A 21,401-nucleotide genomic window follows, 5' to 3' on the forward strand; every position below is an offset into this window, starting at 1 on the left:
TAAGCTATTAAGGTCTTGTTCGAGACTTATGGTCGCACCAGATGAGTTATGACCGAGGTGGTTAACTCATAGAGTAATTTCGGATAGGGTACACCGTCTGCTCGTCACGCTATCTTATTTTCGGCCGGATAGATTCGTGCAATTTCTTAGTCTAATACCGATCCTAATATTACTCTTATACTATCTAGTCTCAGGTTGTTTAACTAGTCTCTGCTAGGCTCAATAGATCTAGGGTATACTGGTTTATTGCGGCTGCTGAAGTTCTCTTGGAGAGTCAACTAATTTCTAAGTTAAATTCAAATCTCTCTGGTGCTGAAATTACAAGTAATTTCAGCACTTACAAATAAGTGGGTTGTTAGTTAGATGGATCATGATTGGTTAATATTAAAGTGGTAAAATATCTAATTTATCCAATCATAAAATGTAGTTTAGATCAGGTTCCACAAAGGACTAGAACGATACAGCGCACTCCAACTAAATCAGACTAAGACAATTCGGACTCAGACGAAATACTACAGGTGGAATGGAAAGCAATGAACAGACAACTCCTGGCGAACACCGGAAACAGCGGTCAATCAACATCAACTGCTGTAACAGCACAACCAGCATTAGTTTCGTTTTGGGAACTCATGGGAGCAGAGAGAGATAATAAACCCAGATCAATGATGGAGTTAGAAGCTACTTCTTTAATGCAGAGTCCGAAAACGCTTTTACAGAACACATCAAGAGATGAAGCAGGAATAGGGCAAGTAATTGAAGTGGATCTAACCGGAGATAGCATCGAGGACAGGGAATACAGTCCAGAAGTTAGTGTTGTCACACCTCAACAAACCAAGAGGGAAGGTCACAGATATCGAAAAAACGAATATCAACTGTCGGAGCAACTAAACGGGAAGAATGGCCCACTATCTCTCGCAAAATTATTCGACAAAAGTCTGCTGGCGGAACTGGTAACAGAAGATACTTGGATGGATCGCCTATGGAGAGTGATGGAGCGTAATGACAGGCAAGGATTTGAACTAATGGGGCCCTACACTAATCCTCTGTGGCACCAGATGTCTGTGGTGGATGACTGTCTTTTGGTGGACAACCGATTAGCAGTACCGGATAAGCTGAGACAAGCTGTGCTTCGTCGACTTCATCAAGGACATCCCGGTCAGGAGGCAATGTTAGAGGTGTCCAACTCTTCATGGTGGCCACACATGCACAAAGACATAGTCAACATGGCCGAAGAGTGTAGGAGTTGCACTCGTTACGGTAAAAACGCTAAATATATAATCCCAAAAAATTCGGCCAAACCACTTCCACTGTTGACACAGCCGGGGAAAGAATTGCAATTAGACTATGCGGGCCCACTTAAAGACTATAAGGGGAAGAAGATATATTTATTAGTTGCTAATGATAGATACTCTAAGTTTCCGTCAGTTAAAGTCACGAAATCTACTGGGGGAAAATCAACAATAAAATTTCTTCGTACCTATTTTGACACACATGGGATACCGGAGTCGATTAAAACGGATCAGTTTTCCGGGTTTAAAGGAAAGGCGATGCAAAATTTTTGCACAGAAAATAATATTACACAAAAATTCTGTCCGGTCGGTGATCATCGAGGATGTGGCTTGGTAGAGCGAACAATACAGACTATTAAACGAAGATTGGGTGTTATGCTTCTAGATGAAAACGTACAATCGAATAAACTTTGCTTAAGTACAATCATTAGGGACTTAAGATGGAATAAACAGAAAACGATAAAGTTGTCACCATTTGAGGCGCATTTCGGTCGATTACCCAAAACTGAATTTAAAATTTTGAGATAAATTCCTTAATGAGTCTAGTCGTTTAGATAAAGAACATTTGGAAAGATCGGCGTTAACAGCTTCTCAATTGAAAAAACGCATAGACCAGTCGAGGGATATCATGAAAGTTATTTGGAAAGGACAAAATAGTCGTGATGTCAGTCCACTGTTCCTACGTAATACGGCCGCAGCAAAGGACCGCGCAAGAGCGAAGGAGTTGAAGCAATTACTAGAGGCCAATGTGAGATAGAACTTCACTCGGAGAGACAAATCGGACGGTGAGTTGAGACGAGTCGTAGATGAGACCAGCACGATAAACCCTGAACACAGAAAGGAATTATTATATTCATGGGAATGAGGATTTATCGAAGATAAACAGACTGCAGAGACTGACAATTGGTCAGTTAATTTCATTCGTAAACACGAGCAACGGAAAAGTGGAAAGGCTTTAACGATACCACTTAAAGGGAAAATTGTGGCTGAGACACCCTCAACTGTAAAGACGGCTGTTGGTGCAGTTTATCGGAAGAGTGACATTGCAAAATCCAGACTGCCTGTACAGTCTACTGTGAGTGGATCTGAGAAAAAGAGAAGTCCAACGGGAGAAAAGCCAAGAAGCAAAAAACAGAAGACAGTAACTCAGTATGAAAAAAATTGACAGTGAATCAGCCAATGAACATGATATAAACAATCAGGGGCAGAGCGATCAAGTACCGAACGAAGATAGTCGAGCTGTGGATAGATTCCAAAGTTCTCCGATTATGCAAGGAGACGGAGACGGGCGGTGGCCTGAGCTTAGGGGGGAAGAGGAATAAGCCAAACCGAGCAGGACCGTTAGTGCAGAATCAAAAAAGTAGTATGAGCAAATCTACAACACACGAAACTCGGAAATCAAAAGCTGTTAAAACAGCAGCGAAGGACTCTAAAGATCGTGACACGGGCAACGCTGAGTTAACACCGTCATCCACTCCGAAGAAAGTACCAGAGAGTAAACGTTTTACTCGTCAAACGAAAGAAAAAGAAATTCTGGATACATTCCAGAACAAGGATATGACGCCAGAGGAATGGGATGACCTCGCAGAGCAGGTTTTGACCAGAGGTGTTCAAAACGAAGCTGAACAGATACTCACTCATCAAGCGGGCCCAACCGATATTTGTCCTCCACCAGGTTTCTCCGATGAGTCGGACAAAGAAGAAGAACAGACAACAGTGAGGCGGAGCAATAGACAAACGAAGAATCATGGGCCAAAGAGATATGGCAGCCCAGTGTCCCATTCTGTAAAAATGAATACTTGCGAGGACGACATTACGGATTTAAATCTGGCAGCCCTCGAGGCCTACAGGACGAGATTAGCGACGATTAAAACTGGTAACAGTGAAACAACGATGGTAAATAAAACATTTGGCCTATTAGAGAGACATTCGTTCAAAAGAAGATTTGGGGCTACATCGTTGGACATTTCTGAATCGTGGAATGCTGCGAGGAATAAAGTGGAATTGAAAAAGACAAACAAAGAAAGTTAAACAAACTCAAACATTGGTAGTAAACTGAGATTAAAACTTATATTGTATTTTAAAGTTTTATATGGTACTATATAAAATTTTGTTGTCCTCCGGGGAATGTGGTACTGTGTAGTACTGTTGCCACAGTAACCTTGGAGAATTATTATTATTAATAAACTTTTATTTATTGTTATTATTTATTCAACGCCAATCTTGCAGGCCTAAGAACAAAGCATAGGATTAAGAACGAAGCATAGGATTATCACAAACTGTTATGGAAATGTTTGCTTCCTAATAAAGCAATAAAGTCATTAAAATCTGGCTCATTTTGTACGCCTAAGATCAAACAAACAACATAAAAAATTTTTTACTCTGCTTAAAATACTACGTTACATATTGCATTTACCTTAAATTTTTTCAACTTTAATTGTTTTAGCGTCACACGTTTTATAGATAAATTATGTCTCTCTACCTAGTTTTGATGAAAAAATCAGTTGTAAAAGTACCATACTGTACTATTTTCTTCCATTTATTCTTTTGATTACTCACTGAGCTAAAATGTATGCTCTTCTCCTTTCCTTTTTTGATATTTCAAAAATTGTTGTGAACAAAGCAGGAAAATTTGTTTGAGCTCGAGGTTTTGTTCTAATCATTCCTGTCTGAGTTCAAGAACCATTTTAGACAGTTCAAGGAGACTGTTTATGAATCTGTATTTCAGATTATTTTCAAAAAATCAAGCTGCAGCACGAATGTAAGCCAACTTTTGATAAGGTTGTAGTATGTAACTGCATCTTAAAAACCATATTTGTTTTCGTTTCCACCATTTGAAAATGCAGATGAATTTTGTATTTGGGTGTGTTTCAGTTTTTTTCATATTTTTTCCACGCAAACTCAGGTACAACAAATAAACATGGAATAGTCAAGATATATTTCATATTGGAGCACTTCCAGTCCATTCGAACAATTTTTAAAACTTAGAAAACGTTTTATCGCAGTGTCGAGAAAAACCGGGTAAAGTTATCGGTTTGTTTTGGAAAATTTTAAGCTTTACTTTCGGCATAAAATTTTTTATAAATTTCTTAATTTTTTGGATTTTTTTTGTTTTCTAGTCAATTTTCTACAGAAACAGTTTTTTTTAATGGGCCTTTCTGACTACGATTGTCGCTCATACCTTATTTCTACTTTTTTCTTCGGATAATACTTTGACATAGAATAATAATCACAAGTATGAAAAAATATGTATACTTTTTAATATTATGGTCTGAAAAGTGTGTGCTATTTGCACAGTTATTGGCGTCTTTTTTTGTTGTAGTAGCTACTTCACTCAGTTTAATGTAAGTTATAAACTGCAATGTTTAATTGAAATATCTCAAAAGTAATTATTATATTGAAAAAAAAAATTCCGTAAAATTCTCAATTTATGAAATATTTTTTTTCTGTCTTTTTCTACGTTTGATAGCCACAGAAGTGATAATCTTCAATACTTTTTTATCTACAAATGTTTCTTGTCTGAGTAACAGATTTTTGTAATACAAAGGTTACTCACTTGCTTTATCCGGTCAAACTTAGACTGAAAAGCAAAGTTTTATTGCAGGGTTTTCTCAACATGTGGTTGCTTTTTCAAAGTCGTTCATTTGAAGATTTGAGGGCTCTAAAATGAAAATCCATTCAACCTACTCAGATGATTTTATAATGACTTGATGTCGCTAAAAAAAAATAAGAAAGAAATTTTTATTACTATTTCAAAATTAATCAAATTTGTTTTTTTTTCGCAATTCTGCTCAGCATCTGAACTGTCAAATTGAAACGCGTACACTTTCAGAAAATGAAACATTTATATGAAGCAAATAACTTGTCTAAACTCATTAGAGTTTCTAAACAGATATTTGACTGCTTTGGTTACGCATTAAAGGTTTTATTTTTCAATTTGCCAATTTGGCGATTTTTAAACCTCTGTTTATTTAACAAGAATACCGAAAGTAAAAAAAACTTATCAGATTATAGCTCATGACAGCAATAAGTTATTTGAAAAAAATTAAAATTTGTTACAAATTGCTCCCTAGAAGTCGTGATTGCTTAAGTGAAAAATTGAAACAGTTTGTTATAGAGTGATCAGAGTGTATGAGCTGTCGTTTTAATGTTTTTGAAGAAGCGATCCCAAAACAATTGATAATTTTGATTTTTTGTGAAAACCTTAATCCACGCGCAAGGTAAAAGCGAGGTTTTAATCAGAATGCAAAAGTTTCAACAGCTAGCTAGCATTATTACACTCTGAAATGGTTGAGTCGCTTAAACTGAACGGCAACTCAAAAAGTTACAGGAAAAGTAGACAAATAGTAAAGTTCAAAACCTCCAATGATCGCACATAAAAAACAATGCACGAGAAAGAAACATCATCGTAAGGTCTGGGTTTTCAGATGTAGAAAACACCTAAAAAGACGGAGGAAAGTGAACAAATCGTGAGCGGTAAAAACTTGAGGGCAAAATTTGTGCGGTGTTGACACTTAATCTAGACACATTTCAGCATCTTAATCTTGCGCGTGCTATCAAATCAAAAACATTAAATGAAAAAAAAAGCGTGAGCGTCGATCGAACACCGTTCAGAAAAAAATCTGAATTAATTTGAGGCAGTTATTTGTATTTTGCATAATACTCAGAGTGTGAGGTGAGATTTTCAAAAAAATTGAAGGGGCGGATCTAGAATTATCTTGAGGGAGGCAGTTTTTTGAAAAACTGTTGAAAGTTTTGTCGGCTGTTTTTAAGTCGAACCATTTTTTTTCAGAATTCTCCAAAAACAGTAAAAAGGCCCTGTTTTTTTTCAAAATTTCTGCGCTGCACGAAATTTTAAATAAAAAATACGAAAAAAAAACAGGCCAAAAAAGCTTTTGAAACTTTTTGGAAAGGTTTGTCCAAAATGTTGCGGTTTTTGACGCGTGCTCTCGCCTTTAAAATAGTGTGAATTGACCTTAAAGGCATTTTAAAATTTTTTTTGTAGCCATTAGCAAAAATGGTTATTACAAAAAACAGGACATAGGGGGATCCTTTGGTTCTTCGGGATGTCCAATGCCTGAATCCCTTCTTAAACCGTTTCTGATTCATTGGCTTACTCGAGTAGTCTTGACTATAAAGTCAAAATGTTGTGATGCTGAGGAAACAAATCCGAAAAATGAACAAACCAGAGCAATTAAAAAAAAACACTTTTCAAAAATTATTCTTGAACAGTTTCATAAGTTATAAAAAAGCTGCTATAATTATGCAAGTACGCGTTCGTGAAAAATGTTTCAATGGCTGAGTTTTCACGTCGATTCAAGTAAACTTAGAAAATCATTGATGTGTTTTGAAAAAAAGAAAGCAACGAATCTTGTTTCAGTAGTAACTCTGAAAGTCTTTATTCTTGTGTCATCCTATTTTTGATACCAAAAAATTGTTCAAACCTTGACACCAGGTGAAATTTTTCATTTACAAAGAAGCATAAACAAAAAGATGAAGTGGAAAAAAATCGGATAAATTGTAATTAGGAATCAATAACAGAGGTTTGATTTAGAAAAACAATCATTGCTGTGACCAAAAATAAATTAAAATAATTTGGTTATGCTGAAAATGGTTTTCCTTTTTTCTCTTAAAGTCAGAAGCATGCTGAAAAAAATTGCTGTTATGGGTAATTTCTGTTTTATGGCCTAAAAAATGCTCTTTTTGATCCAAAAAATGGGGAGGAACTTTGTATTCGGATGTGTTTTAGTTTTTTCTTTTCTTTTCCTTTTTTTGCTTTCCACGGCCAAGCAGGTATCATAAATAAGCATTGGAATGGGTCAGGTGATGAGCCAACTTGAAACCGTTTCAATCATTTTTCGAACAACATCTAAAAAATAAAGAAGTTTACTCGGTATCGAGAAAAACTGGTTTGAACTATTTCAATTTCTAAGACTTACAAGAGAATGTTTATGCTTAATTTAAGCCCTGAAAACCTAATATTTAATCAAATGAAACAAATGTTTGAGGATTGCAGCGTCATTTTGAAATCAAAAACTTCAAAAAAACAATCAAAACTTTCTGCAAAAAAACTTGCTGGAAATCAAATATATATATATATATATATATATATATATATATATATATATATATATATATAAAATTTTATTATTTATTTTTGTCATTTTTCTACAATTAGTCTTGTCAATTATGCGTATATTACTAATGATATCAAGTGTTTACGCCAGATTCTTTTCTATCACCTCATGCAGAAAAAAAACAAATCACATTTGAAAAAAAAACTTTTTTTCTTAGTTTTCTACAGACTATCGATTTTCTAGAGACTATCGATTTTTTGTAGTTTTCTAAAGACTATCGATTTTTTAAAAAAACTTTATCCGTAACAAATTTTTCATTTCCTTGAATATGCCTATACTACTAATAATCTCGAATATACTTAAGTTAAAGTCTTACGCCAGATCTTTTTTTAATCACCCAATGCTGAAAAAACTACACATATATGAAAAAAAAATTGTTTGTAGTTTTCTAAAGACTATGGTCGGAAAATTCTGTGCTATTTGCACATTAAGCAGCTATCCTTGCTGTTACTTTAAAGTTTGATCAGGATGCTGGAATCTGATTGGTTGAAAAGAATATCTGCAAAAATAATCTTCATTTACTGAGTTTATTCTAGGAGCATTGAAAGACGTTTGAAAAGTTCTAAATACTAACAAAGTTACAAAATCTAAACACCACAGAATCTAAAAGTCATTTAGTCAAACCAAGGCAAGATATAATCATCGAATTACTTTTTCTTCAAAAACAATTGCCACTTGTTCCATTTCTGAGCATTAAATAATTTCGTTTCATTTTTAATATTGTGCAACCGTGGGCTGCAATATTTAATATTGTGCAATATTTTATCAACTGCGGGCAGCGATATTTCGTTTGTTTTCGACTTTGTGAGCTGTCGATTAGCTGAACGTTGAAGTATCTTCGGCCGCACACCATGTTAGAGTGTACCACAAAATAAAATCAGCAGTTCCCATGGTAACGAAATAAACAACTCCCATAGTTTTGTCAATAACAGTTGCAACTCTCATCCAATTTTCCTTGTTTTTCGCCATCTGGTCAACAATATCTCGAATAGATTTCAACATTTTTTCACGGTCAAAATTTCCACTATTTCCATTTTTGGAAGCATATCCGTTGGATAAGTGACTTCCCATAAACCCGGCATCGTTCCATAAATCCCGCCGGAGTTTTCCCTGGCGCATGCATCTCTGGACTACTTTCCATTTGCTGTTCGGTTTCAATTTTGGACCAACTGGTACTTTCTGGTCGTATAGTTTAGCCTCTGGGTTGTTATTATTGGCATGGACCATACTAGATGAAGGAAAAAGTTTGATAGATAGGCCATAAGAAATTATGAGAGGTAAATTGATCTAAACTACTGACAAAAAAGAGAAGCTTTTATTTTTTGTTCATCATACTATTCAGTGGGTTAGGTTGAATGGGAGGGGGTGTGATTTCTAGTTTAAGCCTTTTTGGCGTTCTCAGGTAGGAAGGAGACAATAGCTTATAAATTTTGACGACGAAGTAACAAAACTCGACATAATTTTTTTTTCCTTGTGAACCCCCTTCGAGAAATTCCTAGATCCGCTCCTAATTTAGGGTCCAATTCTATTTTAGGAAACCACATGCTTTCTCTCTGTGGAATATTTTATTTTTTTATCTAAGCAATTTATCCCATTTTTTCTGATTTTTTGAGAACGCAAGCTAGTAATCTTTATTTTAGAAGCTCTTATATTCTATAGAACCAGGTTAAATGTTATAAAAAATACATAAATTCTCTAGGGTTATATCTATCACACTTTTGTACCTAACTGTATTGCAATCTTCAAAACTCGACGGGTAACTTCTGCGGCAGAACTTTGAAGCTCGTTGTCGTTTCCACTTTCGCGTTTTAACTTTACACCAAATCGAAACACTGTTGAAAAAAGCCGAAAACCGAAACGAGAAAACTGGATCTAAAACTTTGAAACACAAGAATTTCAGTCCATAAGGTACAGGGTAAGGACTGGCGTTTGTATGGATGTTATAAACCACTAAACATGCGCATATAGCGAATGAGTTCAGAACAATGGTACAGAGGAAATAAACGCAAAGTAAGGGTAAGTGTTCACTCGTAACTGGGAGTTTCTCCGAAACTATTAGTTGATTGACAGTTAGCGCAAGTAGTAAAGTGATGCCGAAGGAAATTTTCTCGCCACTGAAACAAAAAGTTTTTGAAAACTGAAATATTGCAATACTTTTTAGGCGGAGATCGATTAACCAGCTTTACAAACTTAAGAAATTCTTTTTAAGCGGACAAAGGCAACATTTTGAGCAATATCAGTGTTTTATTTCCAAATGTACAATGATGTTAACATCTAGTACAAAATTTATATATTTAGTGCTCTTACTTCAGTATGAATTAGGATTCAACGGCGAAATTCTGAACTTTCTGGAGCACGAAAAATTCTATTCTTAAACACAATAAGGGTTGGTATTCATCTTAATAAGAAAATAACCTGGTGATTGGGATCCAGAACATGCATGTTCCGAGCAGCCCAATGAAGATGGTCGGAAGAATGAAGTTGATGTGGTAGAACAGAGGCTTCCGACTGTGAACGAAGTTCAGTTTTATCGATTTTAAAAAACAGTTTTTATCGATTCAAACCTGAAATTTTTCCTTAACACGAGCTCTAAATTCCAAGTTTTGCAACACCTTGCGGATATCTTTCCGTTTCTTGGAAATTTTCTTTTACTGGAACTAAAAACTATTATTTTTTCCGGAAGCAATATAATCCGATAATTTTTCCAATTTTATTTTGTCAAATAACTGATCAGCTTCTAACAGAAGTGGATTTAGGGGGGGGGGGGAGTGTTCTAACACTCCTCTCCCCTCAGGAATTCGACTGCCTTCTGACCCAAAGGGTCCTCTTTTGTACCATTTTGAGATACCTATTTTTGGCTGACCAAACTTTAAAATTTTATAAAAGCGCCTTCGGTGCCAATATATGCAAATTTTGAAGGGGGAGCGCGCGCCGCGAAACGTTATTTTTTGGTCAAAATTCTCCAAAAAATCCTAAAAACGCCTTTTATTAGCCTGTTTTTGATGAACTTTGCTGAGGCGCAGAAAATGTGGTCGAAAAAAGGTCTTTATAAGGATTGGGGAGAACTCAGAGAATCAATTTGACCCAAATCCGCCCCCCCCCTTGAAAAAATCCTAGATCCGCGCCTGGTTTCTAAACTAAAATTTTATACGTAAGTTTTCACATTCTTCGGAGGTCATTCAGACCCGATCCCTCTTTTAAAATGAATTGTTTATAGAGCAATCGAAAATCTGCATTTATAGTTATGCCAAATTGCTGGCGTCATCGATGAGCATGAACAATTCAATCGTTGACTTGAAAAGAGATTGCCAAAATTTTGGCAATAACTACAGTGATGGCTTGAAATATCCGGAAAAAAAACGAGCAAAATTGAAGTTTTGAACGCGTTTTTCTCAAATTGTGAAAAACGCTCTCACAGAAGTTGCTTTATGTTTTACAAAAGTTATTATGTTTTAACTTTTTGTGAAATTGGGAACCAGAGTTTTACCCCAAAAGTTGGTCATTTTGGTTTGTCTTTAATAATCAAGAATTACACTGAAAAAACTTACGCTGAAGAAAAAAACCAACGCTGAAGGAGCCACGTACGCAGCCCAAAACAGTTCTTGACAGAAAAAATCTCTAAAAAACTGTATAAGAGAATCAATATGCTTGATCGCCAAAAGATGTAATTTTTATTAAGAAAACCCTAAGTTTTTGCTTAAAAACAAAATTTAAACGTTTTGCGCAAATATTTTGAGATTTAGCTTAAGCAAATTTTTTGGGATGTGTACGTTTTGGGCTTTTATAAATTAACTTCGTAGTTTCAGCGTAATTCTTATTAAACCAACACAGACCAAAAAGCCTCTTTTTTGTGGAAAGTTTTAGTTCCGTATTTCGCAAAACGATTTGTTCACGGTAAATTTGGCTTCATCTTTTTCGGTATGAATTGATCCCAATTTGAGAAAACGCGTTCAGCCTTTCAGTTTTTGTTTGTTTTGTCCGCATAATGTGAATGAGCACAGTATTATGTTACTTAAAAAACATGACATGTTATAAGTTAGACAAGCCGTAAGCCAACCAGAATCGAGATAATGACTTTTTTCATACGTTTGTTTTCTCATCTCGATTTTGATTGGATTACGACCTGTCTAGATTATGGCATGTCTGCTTTTTGACCGCACTTCAACTATAAATACCTCAGTTTGAGTTTATAGCACAACTCGGAGTAGTTTCCGAACTGATCGTAATCAATCGTGACCATGTGACCAACGAGAGACAGAATATTCCACTCGTCGTGCACCTTCGTCAGGCTGAAAAACGAATTGTTACGTAATTGTTATTGCATAACACCTAAGTGCACTGAAGTTTCTCTATGTCGATATATTGTATTAGTTGTTGTGGTTTGTTTTTTCTTCATTTTGGGAAAACAATTGTTTCCCAATGAAGAGAAGAAATAAAAAAGAACGACAACACAAAATTTAAAAACCTGAGTACTGCAATTATAGATGATAGATTTAAGAAAAAAATGTAGATTTTTCAATGCTTTTCCGACGATCGTTCCCTCACACGCAAATTTCTTATTTCAAACAAAGTAACATATTTTTGGCTCTTTACCATAATTTGGCCTTATTACCAGCCTAATTCAGTTTAGCAGAGCTTTTGAGAATATTTTGTAGCCAAAGCCTGCTATGATTGATTTAAAGCGGAAATGATTTAGCCGATTTGAAGGGTCGCCTAATCTACCCCGCTACAGACGAATAACTTATGATGAGATTCTTAAACGTATTTGAAATCCCAATTTCACCAAAATGATTTTCTTGAACACGTATAACATTTCAAACAAGTCGCAGATAAAATGCTATTTAAATTTTGAACTAATTTTTTTTTTGCAAAACTGTTGCTTATAAAATCGATCGTGTTATAGAAAAAAAGTCACCCTATTTTGTTTTCCATACTCGATGAAAAAATAAAATAATTTTGCTAGATTTCCCACTATGTTTCAAGATGGAAAAAACGTATATTTTATATTTTAGGAGCTTATCAATTGGAAAGTATCAGATAAAGTATGCTATTCGGCAATAAAAACTCGGTAACGGAAAACACCCAGAGAAGCTTCAGTACATTTATGGCTGACCAAATTCATGTGTTTATTTACTGATAATACCGATTATCTTAAGTTTAAAAGACAACTGTGAATGTAAAATGAAAAAACATATACATCTGAAAATAGAACACAAATTAAATCAGAGATAGATCAAATGAAGGTCAACTGCACAATCTTTATCTCTAACTTTTGCTAAGATGGTCTCTATCAAGTCCAATACTCAATGAACTGATCGTTAAAAACTTTTTAACATTCGAATGGTAACTATATCTTATTTATACAACCAGTTCTCAAAAAAGGGGGGCTTTTTCTTTTCACCACATCTTCGAGTTTCACGATTAATTTTTTTTGTCATTTTTCTACAATTGTTACAAAACTTAACATGTAGACTAATTAGACCAGGACAAACATATTTAGTTTTCATACTCAACCTCATAAAAGTGGTCCATATATGAGGTGGGGGAAAAGGAAAAAGAAACCCGCAAGGAAACTCAATTTCTCGGGTTGAGGTGATCGAAATCAGGGGCGGATATAGGATTTTCTGCAGGGGGGCGGATTTTCGAAAATTTTTGAAAATTTTGACGACTTTTTTTAGGTCGACCACATTGATTTTCCGAGCTCTCCTAAAGCACTAAAAAGACGCTTTTTTGGCCAAATTTCCAAGTCGTCCAAATTGATTTTCCGAGCTCTCCTAAAGCACTAAAAAGACGCTTTTTGGCCAAATTTTTGGACCCCTGATCGAGATATATAATCGCCCAAATGGATCAACTGTTGTCCGCTATCAACCTTGCTGTACCAAAATGCCAGCTGTCAACTTTGTGAGTCGAACAAAACCCGCTGTTTCCCCTGGTCGTTTTTGGTCGATCGTAGTCGACTCTTTTCGACCTTTGGTCAATTTTAAACGACCTTTAAACGACTTTGGATGATTATCATGTATCTAGTGGACCTAGATCTAAACTGTTTTCAGTTTATGCATCTCATAGTCAGTGACTACTCAGAACTGATTCAATTCTACTTCAAATTTTTGGGGAAATTGACTCTAAATTTTAATCCGTTTTTATTGTTGTAACTTTTTTTATAATATAATTTATTTTTTTCTTCGAAATCGGAGCCCAATATTTTGATGACCTAATTTGGCTTAGTTCTCAATTATCTCGGAAGCTTTGCTTTTAGTCAGAAAGCTTTCCAAGAAAAATTTGTTTTGCTGTTAAATTAAATAATCAAATCAATCAACAGGCGAGCAGAAAACTCATTTCTGCTTTACGGTGCCAAGCTCGGGTACTTTGGTTGTGGTTTAGATTCCGCATAAATTGTCAACAGATACGCATAAATTTTTCGAGAAGCCTTTGAAATCTGATGGAATCGAAAATCAAATGTTAAAACACTACGTGCTAAAACTGAAAATTAGTTAGCGAGCATAAATTTGGAGTCAGCTGACACTGCGGACTTTGGCGAAAATGCTAAGACAAGCTTGTTTTGGATTCCGCAGACAAAAGCGTTTTTGCAGTTGGAGTCCATTGAAGCAAAACGTCGCTGGATTTCACTGTCTATCATGGAATCCGCAATCAATTTGTTTCTTATTTGTCATTGGATTTCACAATTTTTCAGTGGATTCGCAACCAACTTGAATTTTGTCGTTGCTTTTCACAAGCACTTTTTTAACTTTTCAAACATGTATGGGACCCATTTTTTATTACCTTATTTTGGTAGATTTTTTAGTGAACGTATCACTTCCATTTTCCATAATTGCTGTTCACTAATTTCTTTTTTATATGAGAAACTATACTAGCACATAAGACAATTAACTTTCTCAATTTTTCCTCAATTGACAAGTCTCTTCATTTTAAAAACACCCACCATGACCTTGTTCTACTGATATATTGACTTATACTATGAAAAAACCTATGTAAATTGATAACTATTTACGTTGAAAAAATGATACCTCTTGCTGTAATCACTATGAACTTCGAATAAAAAGTAAATTTTGTGCAACCTGAGTTAAATACTTTTAAAACCTGAAAAATGTGCTTGACATAGACATATGGACTTCAAGATAAGGTTGAAAACATGGCCTTTTTATTCTCTATAAACCAAAAGTTTGCACTGAAGGTTGTTGGATATTTGCATAGTTTGCATAGGTAACAATTTTCTGAAATTTGCGTTTTTCTGAGACTTGAATTTTTAATTTTTTGAATGATTTTTTGCGTTGTACATATTTGGCTATAGTTTTACAACCTTCTTAAATTGAAACTCAAAAATGAACGTATTTCGATTGCATGTCATGAAATTTTTTAATTTGAAGTAATATTCTTAGGATTTGCTTTTTTTGTGTCCTCAAGTTGCGGCCTCATGAAGATTTTTTGAGACGAAGAAAAAACTCGCATTATCAAAGCTTTATGTATATATAAAAAATTTGCGAGTTTTTTTTCTTCATTCGAGAAAAGTGGTTCAGTATTCTCCAAAACTTCAACGATTGCACTAAAAGTCATTCTTGATGATGGAATACAAAACTGAATTGCAAATTAATGTTGGTTCGTTTCGAGAAATACCTAGTATCACGTTTGTTTAAAAAAAATTTCCAAAATTTTGCCAGTATTAGCAAAAAGCTTTCTATCAATTTGAATTTGACATCATTTTTCTTATTGTAGCGACCGCTTCTCTATCATTAATTGTCTATGTCAACAGTCTTCTTTGAAGTGCACCGAAATTTTAGTTTGTTTCCAAAAGAAGATGATGATACGTATCTGAGTTGAGTTTTTATTTGAATTTGTTCATTACTGCATACGTGTGCTGCTCCCTTTTTCCTAAAGGAATCATGAATTCTCTAGGATTGTAGTTTTAAGGCAGGTCTGTCATTTTGAAGGCAGTTTTCTGGATCATTTGAAAAACTCATTTTCTTGAAACTTTTTTGTAATTGTCTGGCTGTCTGTCAAAAAAGGAACTTGAAGTAGATTTAACTCTTTTGGATTTTTGGGTTTTCTCTGATTTAGATTTTAAAAATACTGTTTCCAGAGCTTAATTTTTTTGTTGTTTTTGGTTACCCATTTTTTAAAATAAATTATTACTTTTTATTATGGCAAAAATTCATTAAGTTATAAGTTTATTTTGATTTGAAAAACCAAACTTTTGTAAAGATCTAGCTCTCCTAAGTCGTTGCGTACTTTTCCCTGAAACTTGCCATTTTGTTATTTTTATGAATTTTCTCTCTTATACGTAAAATGAATTCTTCGGAGGCAAAATTGAACCTACAATTAGAAAATTATGTGTAAAACTAATGATGTGTTTTTAAACCACATATCTAACTAATGATGTGTAATTAATGATGTGTAAAACTAAGATGTGTTTTTAGTTTCACAAACTAGTTAAGCTTTCGTGTATTTTTTTAACTTTCAAAATTCAACTTTTATTTTTGCCGCTGAAAAAAAATTTGCGTCTCGTTGTTGAATTTATTGAAGCTTTAATGAAAAAATATTAGATTTGAAACTAAGATAGGTTTTTAATTTCACAAACTAATTAAGTTTTAGTGTATTTCTTTAAATTTTAAAATCAACTTTTATTTTTTGCGTCTCGTTTTTGAATATAATGAAGTTTTAATGAAAAAAAAATAAGTTTGAATTATTAATGCAAAAAGTGATGCGAATACTTTTTCAGAATTACTGTTTTTTCAGAATGAAAATTTTGACCAGTTTGCCAGATGGAAGCAAAATATAAAAAAATAAACAATTAAAAATCCAAAAACTTAAGTTTAGTGAGTGCATCTCAGTACCTGTTGATAAACCATCGGAATTTTTATGTGGGATCGAATTTTTGAGTATCTTCAAAGACCAATACAAACCAAAAATTTTACTTTTCATTTTCTTAATGTAGAAATTAGTCTATTTGAAAATCTATGAGTTGTTGTTTGTTGAACGCAAATGTAGAGTATAGATGCATATAAAACAAGAGTATAATTGCATATAAAATTAGACCCGATGGCCAAGCCGACTAAGACAAAGTAATGCAACATAACAGTTGATGTAGGTTCGAGTCCCCCACTTGCCCATGTATTAATATCCTGAAAAAGGTGGTTATATCCTATTTTAACTGTTTTTTGAGTCTGATTCGGTTCAGCCTTGATTAAGGCTGACCGCCAAAAAGAGCAATTTGTCTGAAGGACATTACCGACCGGTTCTTGTGGCTAGCTTGCGCCAAATGCTCTTACAAACGAGTTGTACCGAAACAGTCGGAAGTTGATTTTGTGATCTTGATTATGCAAACCGTTTACAATTGCTTATTTGTTGTAATGTGTGGTGTGTTTACCGAAAAATACCCATAATTAAATTGGTTTTATACAGTTTTTTCAGAGATTGAGCGCACATTTTGGCGCCCCACAAGGGACTGTTAGTGCCCTGATTGTTTGATAATTCGACGACACGAGCTTAACCGAAGGACACGAGTGCTGTTTGCTGTTGGCTGGCCGAAGCTGCTCGAGTGACATGAGAAGTCGAGTGACACGAGAAGTCGAGTGACACGAGAAGTGACCCGGGACCTTGCACACGAGGATTCGAGAAATACGCCTGGAGTCGTTACCTCAAGATCGGACGATCTGTCCACCTCCTCCCAATTCGGCTGGGTCGACTATTCGGTCTTCGTGTGTTTACTCGGGATTTCGGCTTTAATCGGAGTTCACTTCGCTTGCTGTTCCGGAGAACGGCAGAAGACGCAGCGCGAGTGGTTATCCGGTGACGGTAAGCACGATTGGATCCCGACATCCCTGTCGCTATTGGCCAGCTTCATATCTGCAATCACACTATTGGTCGAAGAACACAAACGACAGATGACAGAGCAGACAGACGACAGAGCAGACAAACGAAAGAGCAGACTGGCGGAAGAGAGAGAAGCCTGTTCAGGTGTCCTGATTCTTGACTTTTGGTCAAAGTTGAGCTGTGTTTTTCTCGACACCCGAAGTTTTGGATTTTTTTTCGGTGTCGCCCAATGTCCAATTAAAAACTGTAAGAACGTTCTAAACTTTTAAAACTCTCCATTTGTGCTTTAAATTTATATACGATTTCATATATGTAAAACAAAATTTCCGCAAGCTAGCAACCGGTAATTTTTCTCAATACCCAAAATTTTTGGACAGTTCCGTTGAACTGAAATATCTTACAGTCGGTACATAGACAAACTGATTGACATTTTGTCCCGATACCAAAATTTTTTGGATATATGTGAAAGGATTTTTTAATCCGTGAAATCGGATCATAGACAAGAGGTACTGGACTAGTTTTTTGGATTGGTTTATGACTCGAACCTGCTGACCAAAATTTTCCGAAAAAGTTTGTGAAAAAAGTAAAAAAAAATTGCCGAAAAAGTCCTCAAAATGTCCCCAGAATTCTGCGAAACTGTGCTGTAACATGACACCAACCTTAAGTTAAGTGGTTTGGTAGCAACATATCAGGCAAATTAAGTTGAGTTTTTTCATCCGCAGGTTTTTTGCGCGTGTGTTGTTGGAACTTAACCAATTTACCTGATCCCCCACCCACCTTTGGTGAAACTGAAAGCCAGTTCGCTTCAAGTAAATCAAAGCTGTTTCTCCCGTCCGAATTTTTGACTTCGTTGCGTGACAGTAAGTGGCCAGGTACGGTGATATTAAAAGAGTTAAGTTGAATTCTTTCATCCTCAGGTTTACTCCGTGTGTGTTGTTGGAGTTCAACCGACCTACTTAATTTTCTAACCCCATTGGTACTCAAGCGTAATGTAGCCGTCGTATGCGTCCCCTAAGTGTATGATATTCATTCTAGGAGCTAGTTCCTTGGATCACGCGCTCCGAAAACTTCCCGCTTTGTCCCAGAAGCGCGTCTAAGATACTTGCTTTACTAAGCCAGATTTAAGTTTGAATTTTAACGCTAGGGACTCTCAGAAAACAATACGGTACTACCTTCATCACTAATTGTCGCACCGTAAGGACCTGGTAGTTTGGCACGACGCCATTAATAACTCGATAAGTAGGCACTGCAGCAACAATAACTGCAAGCTGAGTAGTGAGCAACTTGTCAAATTGTTATTCAGGTATAGGACAAATATTTGTGCGATCGTATACTGTAGACGGAACGGAACCGAGGATATAGAGGAAAGTTTAGTTTCAACAGGTATTCTCGTTCTGAACGTCATCAAAGACTTTATCTTTAAGCGTAAGGCTAAGGACCAGGTACTAATTGAGAAGTTCAAAGAGCTTCACCAGCTTCCTTCCCTTGAGTTAAAGACTCTCCTCCTTCTAAGGCGTTATAGCGCTAATCTTAATATCTTTAAGACGCGTAAGAAGCGGAACAGCTTACCACTCAAAGCTCAAAAAGCTATAAAAAATAGGCTTCAGGCAGAAGCTCTGAGACGTCAAGTTCTTCTATCTTGTAAGCTAATGATGATTTAGTAATGCAAATTTAATTACGTATCAAAACAGTATCTCATTTTATTAATTGTTTTCTCTTTGGTGAGCATCCGTAAAACACTGCTAATTTGTGAAGAACATGGACAAAAAATTCCAAAGTAAGATACGCAAGTTATTTGAAACCCGTCTAAATCTAGAAAATGAGCTGCTTAAAGGTCACTCATTATTACTTGAGTACATTGAGAATAATAGTCGCACCACAAAAATTGGTAATGCTGTTTATAAATGTGAAATTGCGTTGGAAAAAGCTGTCGACGTCAATGAGCATTTAATTAGACTAGCGGGAAAAACGGAAAACCCTGAAAAAATTATTGCTCAGCAAGACCTTTGGCTTAAGAAAGTAACCGAAATGAACGATAAAGTAATGCATGAAGCTCAGAGTTACAAGATGAGTCTTGAACCTTCTCCATTTTCAGCAGCCGGTATTACAGGGAGCAAGGGATCTGTACAACAAACAGGGTCTGAGACATCCTCACGCTGGCACAAAACAAGAGATTCGGAAGCACGAGTATCTGAAAACAGGTCTAAGGTCTCTAATAAGTCTAAGGAAAGTAGAAAACGTGAGTCACATAAGTCTGATAAATCTGCTTCCACTCGTCATACCTCGAATGTTCACACTATGTCATCAAGTGAGAAACGGCATGAGTTAGCTTTGGTAAAACGAAGCCACGAGGAGCTGGAAAGGCATTATCAGGTATCTATAAGACTCAAAGAGCAAAAGAACCGTCTTAAGTTCGAACAAAGTCAGCTGGAGCTAGAGCAATTGGCTGAAAGTCATAAAAATCAACTGATTGAAGTGGAAATGAAAGCGTTCGAACTTGAGGACAGTTCATCTGAGGCTAGCGAGAAGCTAGTGGATAGTAACTCGACAGGAGTAAGTCAACCTATTTCAAAAGTAGCAACCGATCGGACTAATAATTGGGTAGACTCTGTTAGTTCACAAGCACCTCCTGACGTTGTTAGTACGCCAGGTTTGCTGAACTTCACCCCTGTACTATTTTCGTCAGAACAGGTGACTTCCGCACACCTCGCTTATGCAACAAACACAAGTTATAGTCATAACCATGAGCACACTGCCTTGAGTGACCCTGGAATCCATAGTTATGGACATCGGGCTATGCCTCAATTTGGCAGTGCGAGCCTTTTGCTATTGCAAGCTTCTGTTCCATCTGTTTCATTCCCAGCTAACAATATGCATTCTAGTGCACACGTGTCACCACCACCGTCTGCTGTTACTTTACAGACCATGAGTTCGAGCATACCTAATGGTTGTTTTTCCATCAGGCAACCGGAATCATTACCTGTCCCAATGTTACCGGCCCAACCCGGTTCTGGTTTTGGTTTCTTTGTCACCTGCATTTGCTGGTGGTGGCTTCTCATCTTCCGGAGTAAACCCAACGCCGGTTTTTTTTCGGCACAAAATTGCCATGCAGCGCCAGTCCAGACTCAACATAATCTTCCCTTTGTTCCGCATACTGTGTCACCTAATATCAACGATTACTACACAAGTGATGCAAACTTATGGCGATTGGCAGCTGCAACTCCAATCGTCACGCCTGCTCAGTGTTGTAATGCTGGAAACATTTTTTTTCTAATATGACAACTGTTGTCCCATCGTCTAGCACCGCCGCCCCGTAAACTAGTGGTGGCACTGTGTATTTTATTTCTCCGCTAGTTCATCCCCAACATGTTCCGCATTTTGTCAATTATACTAATACCGGTTATCAGCCGGTCAACGAAGACTACGCACCGTCTTCCGCTTATCCGAACCAAGGTTGTTCATCGGATCGACCTCTTTCCGCTCGTGAATTGGCGGAATTATTAATGAATAGCCGCAAAATCATTCTTTTAAACTGGCATGAATGGTTTGGTCAGTTTGAGTCCAACGTTGATTCTGCTGTTCTCACCGATGATACGAAACTGACACACTTAAAAACACTCGTCACAGGCAAAGCAAACCGCAATTGCTGAGTTTAGTTATAGTGGCGTTATGTAAAAGGATACACTGGCCAACTTGCAACGGAAGTTTGGGCAACCACATGCAATTGTTGGTGCGCATCTTGATAAGCTGAATACTTTTCCTACACTTATAATGCACAATTCGGAAAATGTCATTAGTTTCTCCTGTGCCATATCTGGCCTCGTGGTAGTTTTCAAATCATTGTCATTCAATGATGATCTAAAGAGTGTTAACCTGTTAAACCAAGCTGTTAGTCAACTTCCGCCTAACCTCAAGGAAGCTTGGTCAATGCATACTGTTAGGCATAATTGGCAGCGACCAACACTCTTAGACTTTAACAACTGGTTGAAAGAAAAGGACGAGGGGCATGAAAGGTTACGTGTACTCAACTCTAAGGCAAAAAAAAAACGAGGAACCAGTTAAACCAAAAACAACCAAAGTTTTTGCAGCCAATAGCCAGTTAACTAGTAAGGCTCAGGATAAGTCTAACTTTCCGCCGTGCGTTTTG

The 21,401-nt window shown here is 36.2% G+C and overlaps 1 protein-coding gene across 1 annotated transcript in view; it reads right to left on the reverse strand.

Annotated features, from left to right (window-relative positions):
• Positions 1 to 7,973: 7,973 nt before the first annotated feature.
• LOC134855505 (neuronal acetylcholine receptor subunit alpha-10-like) overlaps positions 7,974 to 21,401 on the reverse strand; it is a 127,624-nt gene continuing 114,196 nt past the window's right edge. The window contains exons 7-10 of the mRNA XM_063872045.1: positions 11,602 to 11,715; positions 9,842 to 9,934; positions 9,151 to 9,540; positions 7,974 to 8,654 (exon numbers count right to left, since the gene is read on the reverse strand). Of these exons, the coding sequence (XP_063728115.1) occupies positions 8,243 to 8,654; positions 9,151 to 9,540; positions 9,842 to 9,934; positions 11,602 to 11,715 (1,009 nt within the window). The 3' untranslated portion in view covers positions 7,974 to 8,242. The remainder of the gene's footprint in view (positions 8,655 to 9,150; positions 9,541 to 9,841; positions 9,935 to 11,601; positions 11,716 to 21,401) is intronic.

Source organism: Symsagittifera roscoffensis, chromosome 10 (assembly GCF_963678635.1).
Source record: "Symsagittifera roscoffensis chromosome 10, txSymRosc1.1, whole genome shotgun sequence".
NCBI classification, from domain to species: domain Eukaryota; kingdom Metazoa; phylum Xenacoelomorpha; order Acoela; family Convolutidae; genus Symsagittifera; species Symsagittifera roscoffensis.